Source organism: Bos javanicus, chromosome 6 (genome assembly GCF_032452875.1).
Source record: "Bos javanicus breed banteng chromosome 6, ARS-OSU_banteng_1.0, whole genome shotgun sequence".
In the NCBI taxonomy this organism is placed as follows: Eukaryota; Metazoa; Chordata; class Mammalia; order Artiodactyla; family Bovidae; genus Bos; species Bos javanicus.
This window is the reverse complement of record NC_083873.1, coordinates 26,829,096-26,841,431: the sequence shown is the minus strand read 5'-3', so window position 1 is coordinate 26,841,431 and position 12,336 is coordinate 26,829,096. Positions and strand designations below refer to the sequence as shown.

At 36.9% G+C, this 12,336-nt stretch overlaps 1 protein-coding gene across 3 annotated transcripts in view; it reads right to left on the bottom strand.

Annotated features, from left to right (window-relative positions):
• Nucleotides 1-12,336, bottom strand: part of STPG2 (sperm tail PG-rich repeat containing 2) — a 636,844-nt gene that overhangs the window by 495,530 nt on the left and 128,978 nt on the right. For all 3 annotated transcript variants that reach the window (XM_061419604.1, XM_061419605.1, XM_061419606.1), the window contains 3 exons: nt 7,842-7,949; nt 3,225-3,384; nt 819-979 (listed from right to left, as the gene is read on the bottom strand). In XM_061419604.1, coding sequence (XP_061275588.1) covers nt 819-979; nt 3,225-3,384; nt 7,842-7,949 — 429 coding nt within the window. The remainder of the gene's footprint in view (nt 1-818; nt 980-3,224; nt 3,385-7,841; nt 7,950-12,336) is intronic.

The following is a 12,336-nucleotide window of genomic DNA, read 5'->3' as shown; positions in this document are numbered from 1 at the left end:
GTGTTAGAGAAGCCTCTTGAGAGTCCCTTGGACTGCAAGAAGATCCAACCAGTCCATCCTAAAGGAAATCAGTCCTGGGTGTTCATTGGAAGGAGTGTTACTGAAGCTGAAACTCCAATACTTTGGCCACCTGATGGGAAGAACTGACTCATTTGAAAAGACCCTGCTGCTAGGAAAGATTGAAGGCAGGAGGAGAAGGGGATGACAGAGGATGAGATGATTAGATGGCATCACCAACTCAATGGACATGAGTTTGAGTAAACTCCGGGAGTTGGTGATGGACAGGGAGGCCTGGTGTACTGCAGTCCATGGGGTTGCAAAGAGTCGGACACGACTGAGTGACTGAACCGAACTGAAGTGAGGACTTCTCTGCAGTACAGTGGATAAGAATTCACCTGCCAGTGTAGTGGGCATGGGTTCGATATCTGGTCCAGGAAAATTCCAAATGCCAAAGGTATACAAGATCTTCAAAGAGGTAAATAATAAGACTTCTTTTTTTTATCCATACCACATGGCTTGTGAGATCACAATTTCCCTATCAGGGGCTGAACTTGCACCTGCACACCTTCAGCAGTGAAAGCATGGTGACCTAACCACCAGGGAATTCCCAGATAAGATCTATTTTTGAAAAAGAAATTATAAACATAGCTTTAACCAAATTAATTGTTGTTTTTATGCCATAATTGACCACATGTAAATAATTTTAACAATAACTGTATGGCTTATAATAATGAGGTACATATACCATAGGTAATTTTGTAAATTCCAAATTCTTCATATGAGATATAAATAATATAATTTTGGTATTCACATATTACCTTATAATCAGCAGGCCCAGGAGTAGTATAATCTTCTTTCTGAACCAGGAAGAGAGTCCGAGGAACAGAAGAACCAAATGCACTTTTCTTTGGTTTCTTCCAGTAAGTATTGCTAAAGTTGTCGATGAATGTATTGTTTTGGATATTATAAAACCCAGGACCTAGAATTATAAAGAATATAATATAAAAGCACCCTTTTAATTCTTTTAAACTTAGTAACTTTACTATTTATTTTATTGTATTGCATTTATTGAATGAGTCTTTAAATTCTATAGTGCTTTAAAGATTTCAAAAGTTTCACACACCTGATTTCATATAATCCCATAATAACCCTTTTACTTATCCCTGCCTCTGTACTCCTCGCCTCTGCCCTCTCCTCACTGGTAAACACTAGTTTGTTCTCTTTATCTGTGAGTCTGCTTCTTTTTTGTTTTTATTCAGGTTATTTAGTTTGTTGTATTTTTTAGATTTCACACATAAATGATATCATACTGTACTTTTCTTCTCTGACATTTCATTTAGCATAATATCTTCAAAGTCGATCTGTATTGCTGCAAATGGCAGAAGTTCACTCTTCTTACGGCTGAGCAGTATTCTGGTGTTTATATACATCTTCCTTATAAACTGAGTAACTGTAGGCAATTTTTTTAGAAAGACTTCTCATATATTGCGGACAGGAATGCAAAGTGCTTTGCTACTTTGAAAAACAATTTGTCGACTTCTTACAAAGTTAAACTTATACTTACCATATGACCCAGAAATTCTACTTCTAATTATTTTTCCAAGAGAAGTGAAAACAAACCAAATGTCCATCAGCTGGCGAATGGAAAAACAAAATGTGCTACACCCAAACAATGGAATACTACTCAATAATAAAAAGAAAATATAAATGCAACAACATGATTGAAACCCAAAAACATGCCAATGAAAGATGATATACAAAATTCTAAATAATGTGTGATTCCCTTTACATAAAACTTTAAAAACGGCTACCAATTCTTTGCTATCCATGTCATTGAGAGAGAAAGTTTCATGCCCTTCTGTTCAATATGGGCTACCCTGGGTCATTTGACTGACTAATAGAGTGTAGCAGAAATGATGTCCTGGGATTTTCTGAGGGTCAGTCATAAGAAGTCTCGCAGCATCCTATCAGGTCTCACGGAGCTCTGAGCTACTATGTCAAAAATCAACTACCCTGGGGCAGCAGTGCTGGAGCTATGCACACACTCTGAATGACATTCTCATCTGAACTCTGCCTTCTAGAAACCCCACAAACTAATGAGATATGACAGAAAAAGCATTTTTTAAGCCTCTAAGTTTGTCATGCAGCAACAGACAACCTATACGCTAGAGTGTGTGTGCTCAGTTACTTCAGTTGTTTCCAATTCTCTGTGACCCCGTGGACTGTAGCCCACTAGGCTCCTTTGTCCACAGGATTCTCCAGGCAAGAATACTGGAGTTGGTAGCCATGCCTCCCTCCAGGGGATCTTCCCAACCCAGGGATCAAACCCACGTCTCCTGCACTGAAGGTGAATTCTTTACCCACTGAGCCACCCGGGAAGCTCTATATGTTATTTTTGTGTTATATTCTTAGATATATAAAGATTACCCACTGTAATCTAGTATATAAATCTAGTCTCTATATATAAATATATAACATATATATAATAATTATATATAAATGTATATACTTATATATAACATATATTTTATATATATATATATAAAATACCCACTGAGAATACTAGAACATATGATAGGACATCCCCCAAAATAAAATTTTAACAAAATTGAATATCGTAAGTTACATTACTAGCAGTGACCACATAGTTAATATATTATATATGTTCATCTACCAAGAGAAAATTAGGAACTTTAATGAAAAAAGGAAAGCAATAGAAAATTATAACTAAGATATGTGATAAATTAAATTAAAATCTTACTAAAATTACACATTATTTTTATCTGAGTTTAGTGTATAGTCGGAGAAGGCAATGGCACCCCACTCCAGTACTCTTGCCTGGCAAATCCCATGGACGGAGGAGCCTGGTGGGCTGCAGTCCATGGGTCGCTAGGAGTTGGACACGACTGAGCGACTTCACTTTCACTTTTCACTTTCATGCATTGGAGAAGGAAATGGCAACCCACTCCAGTGTTCTTGCCTGGAGAATCCCAGGGACAGGGGAGCCTGGTGGGCTGGTGTCTATGGGGTCGCACAGAGTTGGACACGACTAAAGCGACTTAGCAGCAGCAACAGTGTATAGTCAATGCTTAAAAAAAAATGTTGACTTAAATTAACAACACAACCCACAGAACAAAAATAATTGTACTTTCTGGTGCATCCATCTTGTTAAGAGTATCAAGTTACATCAAGTTAGAGTGGATACATATGAATTAATTTCCAACCTGGCATTTTCTCTGTCTTAGAGTCTTGTGTGAATCGAGCAGCACTTTGACCAAATGAGGTATTTTTCAATCCTAACGTTTTCTTCAAGGGCTTGAAAGCAGTTCGAGATTCATTGTATGTGCCAGGAGCTGGAGTGATTGATTTCATAGAGACAAACCTCTAGTGAAGAACAGGAAAATATGCCAGTTAGAAAGTAATAGTACATTTTGATATTTCATGACTTAAAAGCTGTCTTTTTAGTAATATAACATCTGGAGTTTAATTTATTTCTTAATGAAGTGAAGAAAATGTAGATGAATTAAGATCTTGCACCTATCAAAACATAAAATATATACTTTTAGTAAAATCATATGTATATTAATACAGTAATGCATTATATACTTTGCTAAGCCAGAAAGACTTTTCAAAGGACAACATCTCATTATGAGATTCAGATGATAGTGTACGGACAATTTCCACATCTAAGATATTCTGAAAGTTAAGATAATAAATAAAATCTATATGATCAAATACAATTTCTTCTATGTAATAAAACTGTATAAATTGACAAAGTTCCTGAATATGTATATTCAATTAACACAACCATATTAGCTACCTTAAGAGAAAATCTTATAGATTCAAGTGGTACATAAATCACTTTAACTTATAATATTACTTTTTTTATATTATAAACTTATAATAAGCTTACTTGGTATATTCATTTACAGGGAAGCCTGGTGTGCTGTAGTCCATGGGGTCACAAAGAGTCGGGCATGACTGAGCGACTGAACTGAACTGACTAATTAAATATATCTATATGTAAACTATGAAGTCTTATGACATATAGCATTGTATAATTTATTTTTTAACTTTTTTATTTAGAATTAATTTAAAATTTGGAATATTCAAAGTTATAAATAAAAATAATACAGAAAATTCCTGTGCCATATTCACCTACTGTTAATATGCCATTCACTTTTTTCATTTGCCCACTTTATTTCTGCTTTTCTGTTTGTATGTCCATTATTCCCTCTCTCTGTCTCTACACACACGTACACACACACACACACACACACACACACAGAACTATTTAATGGAAAGTTATGTATGTTGTGTTGTGGCCAGCCCTTTCTCCCTAAATCCTTTGTGTGCATTTACTAAAAATAGGGATATTTTCCTACATGTATTTTCTTAATGTAGCAATAATATAAGACTTTTATTTAATCTACCATTCATATTCCAAATTTGTCAGTTGATCTAATTATACCTCTAATGCAATTTTCCCATCCAATACATCATCTAGTCTAGGCTCAGATATTGCTTTTAGCCTCCTTTCATGTAGAAACATTTCCAAAGCCTTCCTAAATACTATCTTATTATTTAAATGCTGAGTACAATATTTTTAAATGGTAACATTCAACCCTGGCTGCATTTCTTGAGGAGTTTAAAAAAAAAAAATTGATGCCTGCCTGGGCCCTATTCTGGATCAGCTCCATCAACTCTGGGAGACAGGAAAGAAAGCAATTGGATTTGTAGTAAAATTTCCCAAAATATTCTAATTTGCAGCAAAAGTTGAGAAGCATTATTATAAAGAAAATCTTAGGTTTTAAAAATTACTAGTTGAAGACATAAGAAAATTCAATGCATTTAGATAAAATACCAGACAACTCCTTAAGTCGAAAACTTTTTAAAATAAGTATCCGAGAAACATAATATGTCTTTATTCCTTAAAAAAAAAAAAAAAATTGTCTTCTAAGTCCACCTGGTTAATCAAATTATTGCTTTTTCAATCATGCTGCTGCTAAGTCACTTCAGTCATGTCCAATTCTGTGCGACCCCATAGACGGCAGCCCACCAAGCTCCCCTGTCCCTGGGATTCTCCAGCCAAGAACACTGGAGTGGGTTGCCATTTCCTTCTCCAATGCATGAAAGTGAAGAGTCAAAGTGAAGTCACTTGGTCGTGTCCAACTCTTCACGACCCCATGGACTGCAGCCTACCAGGCTCCTCCATCCATGGGATTTTCCAGGCAAGAGTACTGGAGTGGGGTGCCACTGCCTTCTCCGTTTTCAATCATAGTCATTAATAAATCTATCCATATTCAACTAAACACTAACACTACCCTAGCAGGCAGTCCTGTTGGTTTTAACTCTTCCACATCTTTCACTTCAGAATCCCTTAAGCAAAACTGATACCATATTCCTTTTCATTTCTGAAAAATATATTTAAAATATTATAACCGATGCCAAGTGATGTCACATTAGGACTATATATTAGATGAACAGAACAGCATGAAAACTGAGAGTTCTGGTTGCAAAAATGTGATTTTTAAAAATGAAGGGCACACACAGTATCTCACACCCCTGCATCCATTCTGTTTTGTATCTCAAGTACCATCAAGCTGCTCAAGGCAGAAACCTAGTATTCATTCTTGATTCCTCCTAGTCCCTTACCACAACATTAACTCATTAAAAGGTCATGTTAATTTTGTCTCCAAAATATACCTGCAATCTACCTGTCTCCAAGGAGGTGCCTCTTAAGTACAATGAAACCAAAGTAGTCACATGTAGTCATCTAAAAGTTAATAATCTTCCCTAGATAATCACATTTTACACAGTACAACTGGAGAAATATCACAACTACTTGATCCAGACAGTGCCACATTATAAAGGCCTGTTAGTATTATAATGTTCTTGCCTAAGAAATAGCTTCAGTTCAGTTCAGTTGCTCAGTGGTGTCCAACTCTTCACGACCCCATGAATCGCAGCACGCCAGGCCTCCCTGTTCATCACCAACTCCTGGAGTTTACTCAAACTCACGTCCATCGAGTCAGTGATGCCATCCAGCCATCTCATCCTCTGTCGTCCCCTTCTTCTCCTGCCCCCAATCCCTCCCAGCATCAGAGTCTTTTCCAATGAGTCAACTCCTCGCACGAGGTGGCCAAAATACTGGAGTTTCATCTTTAGCATCATTCTTTCCAAAGAACACCCAGGTCTGATCTCCTTCAGAATGGAATGGTTGGATCTCCTTGCAGTCCAAGGGACTCTCAAGAGTCTTCTCCAACACCACAGTTCAAAAGCATCAATTCTTCAGCACTCAGCTTTCTTCACAGTCCAACTCTCACATCCATACATGACTACTGGAAAAACCATAGCCTTGACTAGATGGACCTTTGTTGGCAAAGTAATGTCTCTGCTTTTGAATATGTTATCTAGGTTGGTCATAACTTAGACACCTTCAATTCAAGCCCCCTAAATATAGACCTTGAAGAATATAAAATGATTACTGTGAAATAGACTCTTGCATCACTAACGCCCTAATGGCAGGTTTAGACATGACCTATGGCTAGGCTCCAGAAAGCCTTCAGAACCTTCTCCAAAAGACTGGCGTATTCTTATAGATTACATGTTAACACTTCAAATATTCATTGTTGTTGTTGTTGTTCACTCACTCAGACATGTCTGACTCTTTGCAATCCCACAGACTGCAACATGCCAGGCTTCCCTGTCCTTCACTATCTTTGGAGTTTGCTAAAACTCATGTCCATTAAGTCAGCTATGCCATCCAACCATCTTACCCTCTGTTGCCCCCTTCTCCTCCTGACTTCAATCTTTCCCAGAATCGGGGTCTTTTCAAATGAGTCAGTTCTTCACATCAGGTGGCCAAAGAATTGGAGCCTCAGCTTGAGCATCAGTCCTTCTAATGAATATTCAGGGCTGATCTCCTTTAGGATGGACTTGTTGGATCTCCCTGCAGTCCAAGGGACTCTCAAGAGGCTTCTCCAATACCACAGTTCAAAAGCATCAATTCTTCGGTGCTCAGCTTTCTTTATAGTCCAACCCTCACATCCATACATGACCACTAGAAAAACCATAGCCTTGACTAGACAGACCTTGGTTAGCAAAGTAATGTCTCTGCTTTTTAATATGCTATCTACATTGGTCATACCTTTTCTTCCAAGAAGTAAGTGTCTTCTAATTTCATGGCTGCAGTCACCATCTGCAGTGATTTTGGAGCCCAAAAAAATAAAGTCTGACACTGTTTCCCCATTTATTTGCCATGAAGTGATGAGACCAGATGCCATGATCTTAGTTTTCTGAATATTTGGTTTCAAGCCAACTTTTTCACTCTCCTCTTTGACTTTCATCAAGAGGCTCTTTAGTTTCTCTTCGCTTTCTGCCATAAGCGTGGTGTCACCTGCATATCTGAAGTTATTGATATTTCTCCTGGCAATCTTGATTCCAGCTTGTGCTTCATCCAACCCAGAGTTTTTCATGATGTTTCATGACTGGTTTGATCACTTTCCAGTCATATACTCATTAGCAAAATATATTTAAACCCAGAGTAAAATTTCTTAAAAGATAAACTGAACTTTCACATATGCAAATTTGCTTAGTAGAAAATGTTTAATAAAAATTACAATTTGAATAGTAATCTCTGCAATATTCTTAATACTGTAATCTTACGTCATTTAAGTCTACCCACATTTTTGGCAATATGATTTGCCTAGACTATGTCGGTTCCCAACTTGTTTATATACCACTTTTCTTTTTATAATCTCCCTAACACCACTGAGTTTGTTGCTAGTGTCACCTTTTGCCTATTATCCTCTATCTGTGAAGCAACTGAAGAACATTACCTGGGATTGAGAAAGAAAAGCAGGTGATGCATCATTCACATTTGATGTCACACTTTTATTCTTCTGAAATTGACTCTTAATGTCATATTTTCCTGGCCCTGGTACTCCCTAAATTACAGAAAGAAAAAGACATGCTCTCATTAAGAAAGTATCTATAGCACCTAAGGGAACAGTTGGTTAAATATCTGAACCAAAGCTACAGGGCTTTTAAGTGATATTACCAAAGCTCTTCATTAAAAAGCAAGCCAGAACAAACTTAAGAGCAACAAACAAAGAAAAAGAGAGAAAGGCTTTGCTTTCCTTTGCAAAGCCTCCCAGGAACCTAAAAACACACTGCTTGAAACTTTGCTGCCCTCTACTGATAGATCTCAGGAAAAAAAATTATCTGAGCCCTTCACGTGATTAAGCATTACAGTAAATAAATATATTTCTTCCATTTAACTTATACAACCAGCTCTTCTATTTTAACTACAAATGTTAGAAGATATAAGACATTAGGGTTTTAACTAGATACTTTACAAAAGATAAAATTAACTCAGTAAATAGTGGGATTGAGTTTTAATTATCCTGCTAATAAAATACAAATATGTATCAGGAAGTACTATTGATTCATCATCAAATATTTTAATTACCTTGATAAAGTACCTTTCATAGTATATAAAAAGTTAGATTTAAATCATCTGCTTCATATATAACTCTCCTACTTTTCTATAGTTGAAAGAATTATACATTGATTTATGAATGAAATACTGGGCCTATAACTTGGATATAAAAGGAAATTCTATTAGCAAATTCTGTCACCTATCTTATTATAATACATCAAAATCCAACCATGTTTCCCAACCTCACAAGTACTCTGATCCAAGTCACCATCTCTTACCCAGGTTACTGTAAAAATCTTCCTAACCACCTCCCCGGCTTCCAATATTGCCTATCTTCAGTCTGTTTCTACCACAGAAGCTAGCAATGAGTCCAGTTAAGGCCCTTTGTCAGATTGCACCATCCCCCTTCTCAAACCCATTCAATGGTTTTCAATTTCACTTCCAGCAAAAAAAAACAAGATCCTAAATATGAAATGAATTTCACTTCCAGACACAGTATTACCACTCTAACCTCCTCTCCTACTGCTCTCTCAATTCTATTCACTCTGTTTCCCAAAAGATCAATCATATATTCACCTAAGGACCTTTGCATTTACCATTCTCTTTGCTCAGAATGTTCTCCTAGATAGCTCCAAGGCTCACTCTCTCAATTCAATCAGTTCACTACTCAATGTTACCTTCTCAGTGAGCCATTTCTAGGCAACCCAAACAATCCCTGTTCCCTCTCCTATTTTTCAACCTTATCATTTTTCACTACCCAAAATATCATTTCCTGCTATGTTGTAAGCTCCAAGAGGGCAGTTTCGCTTTGTTATTTTTCTGTTTCATTGGTTGTTGTATCTTTAGAGAACAGAAGAGTAGCTGTGGCATACTAGGTGCTCAGTAAATACTTGCATGAACTCATGAGCTGAATCTTACATTTGCAATGGCCATATAATGATTTTAGAAGATATGTCCCTCTGGGAACTAATACGTCTCCAAAGAATAGCATTATCCATTTGTAATAATAGTAAAATATCTATAATTTAAGTAAAAAAATAATTCGAAAAATTCTTTAGGAGAAATTCTTATACATAAATATCTCTTCTTAAAAACAAATTAGATTCTAAAAATGTATGCAAAAGTCCATATTAGCAAAAGTCCATATTATATTGCCTCAAATGAACAGATTTATGCAATTATTTGATAGTTGACAGAAAGATTCATTTTGGTCATGGCATCTAAGATTGTTTTTTCCTATGAACTTGCAGAAAGTTACATTCAGAAGAAAAAAAATTTCTGTATAATTCTGAGTGTATACAAACCTACGAAATATGTATCAAATACAAAAATATGAACAAATATTCAAATACATGATGTAATCTTTATTTTTTTTTACAGATATGCTGTATCAGTTTTCTCTCTGTATAGGCAGGCATGATAAAAAATAATTAGCTACTGACAAACAGGAACTACTACTACTTTCCTCCTGTTCTGAACAGTTGTCTCAGTTCAGTTCAGTTGCTCAGTCGTGTCCGACTCTTTGCGACCCCATGAATCGCAGCACGTCAGGCCTCCCTGTCCATCACCAACTCCCTGAGTTCACTCAAACTCACGTCCATCGAGTCAGTGATGCCATCCAGCCATTTTATCCTCTGTCGTCCCCTTCTCCTTCTGCCCCCAATCCCTCCCAGCATCAGAGTCTTTTCCAATGAGTCAACTCTTCGCATGAGGTGGCCAAAGTACTGAAGTTTCAGCTTCAGCATCATTCCTTCCAAAGAAATCCCAGGGCTGATCTCCTTCAGAATGGACTGGTTGGATCTCCTTGCAGTCCAAGGGACTCTCAAGAGTCTTCTCCAACACCACAGTTCAAAAGTATCAATTCTTCGGCGCTCAGCCTTCTTCACAGTCTAACTCTCACATCCGTACATGACCACAGGAACAGCTGTCTAGACGATTATTAATATGGAGCACAGGGAAAAGACTAAGTGTGATTAATGAGGTAAGTGAATATACTTAGTCTTGAGAACTATTTTGCTAAAAGACTAAATGAAATCTTGACCTCTTCAATAAATACTTCCTTTTCCTTTTCTTCTGTTTTCAATAAAGTTTCTAATATTACTGAACTTTATTTCACTAAAATAACATAAAATAGTAAAATCAGGTCTTTACTTATAAAAAGTTAGAATTTAATAAGCCAATTCCAAATAAGTTCCAAAATAGGACTGTGAGACACTGACCACGGAAGGGCAGGTCTCCCTTTGTGACCGTCTAAGAAGGTAAAATAAACTCTGCAAAGACCAAACCCTAGACACAGGATGAAAATGCTGTGATATTTATCCTGCTTTTACAAACTGTGATCAACCAAACACCGGCACTGATATCAGTCTATTAAGTACATGGCCTCCCAGAGTGTCCTCTGAGACCTTGAATCAGAATCTTTCTGGGCACAGGAATCTACACTTTTTTTTTTTTTCTAATTTTATTTTATTTTTAAACTTTACATAATTGTATTAGTTTTGCCAAATATCAAAATGAATCCGCCACAGGTATACATGTGTTCCCCATCCTGAACCCTCCTCCCTCCTCCCTCCCCATACCATCCCTCTGGGCCGTCCCAGTGCACCAGCCCCAAGCATCCAGCATCGTGCATCGAACCTGGACTGGCAACTCGTTTCCTACATGATATTTTACATGTTTCATTGCCATTCTCCCAAATCTACACTTTTAACAAGCCTCACAGAGGATTCTCAAGCACAATAAAGAACCACAGCTCAGCCAAAAAGCGGTCCCTGCCACAGCTTTTTCTGCAAAGCACATCTATCTTCAAGTAGAAGGCTTAGACCTTAAAAGTATCCTGCTTTAGGAAGAAAACTTTAAGATTACTGTGGCAGATTGTTTATGTAATCTTTTAATGTACAACCTAATAAAAATGGCCCTCTTTAGACCACGTGCTACCTAATGGAAGGACACACAGTCACTTATAAAGCAGTGTTTCCCCTACCCCAGGCAAAGGAATATGCTTGAGGCGGATGCACTTAGCACCTCTTGTAGAAAATTACAGGACAAATAAATTGCTCAACAAATAACTTCAAGGAAAGGAAAGAGAAGAAAAGAGGGAGAGAGCAACAGAGATGTTATCAGTCAACACCAATGGCAAAGCGTGGACATTCTGTGGATCCTGTTTCTAATATTTATGAGACACTTGAAATTTGAACACTAATTAAAAATCTATCATATTAAGTAAACACTGTGAATTTTTTAAGATAATTATTTGGTTTTTAAAGACTATCTTTCAGAGGTCACTACTGAAATGTTTACAGATGAAGTGAAATGCCTAGGATTTGATTAAAAAAAAAAAAAGCTCTCTTTAAAAACTAGGGTATAATCATTTATTTCATCAGGGACTGGGGCAAGTCAAACAGTTTAACCTTTACTCCTCTAACTTGGAGCCACCATCAGTGATGATGACTATTTCCAAAGAAAATACTAAAAGTTTACTATGTACAAAGCAGTGTACATACTAATAAATAAAGCATGGGCTTTGCTTTTGAGAAGCTTACACCAGATCTCAACCCATGCTTTACAAGAGAATTATCTGGGGAACTTTTAAAAATAATAATGCCTCGTTCTACTTTACTCAAACTAAAGCCAATAGAAATGAGACCCAGGCGTTATTAAAATTTTAAAAGCTTTCTGTTTAATGTTAATGTGCAGTCACAACTGAAGCCTAAAATAGTTTAAAACTCACACTGCTAGGACCCTGCAGGTACAATCACTTTCCATTGGTCCCATAACTGCCATTTTTCCCTAGAGTTCCACAGTCCCCTTCTGTAAATAAGGACTACAGTGAGGCCAGGCTTCCAAATATTTCTTCCAGCTCATGTTCTATAATTTTAAATTCTATAATTAAG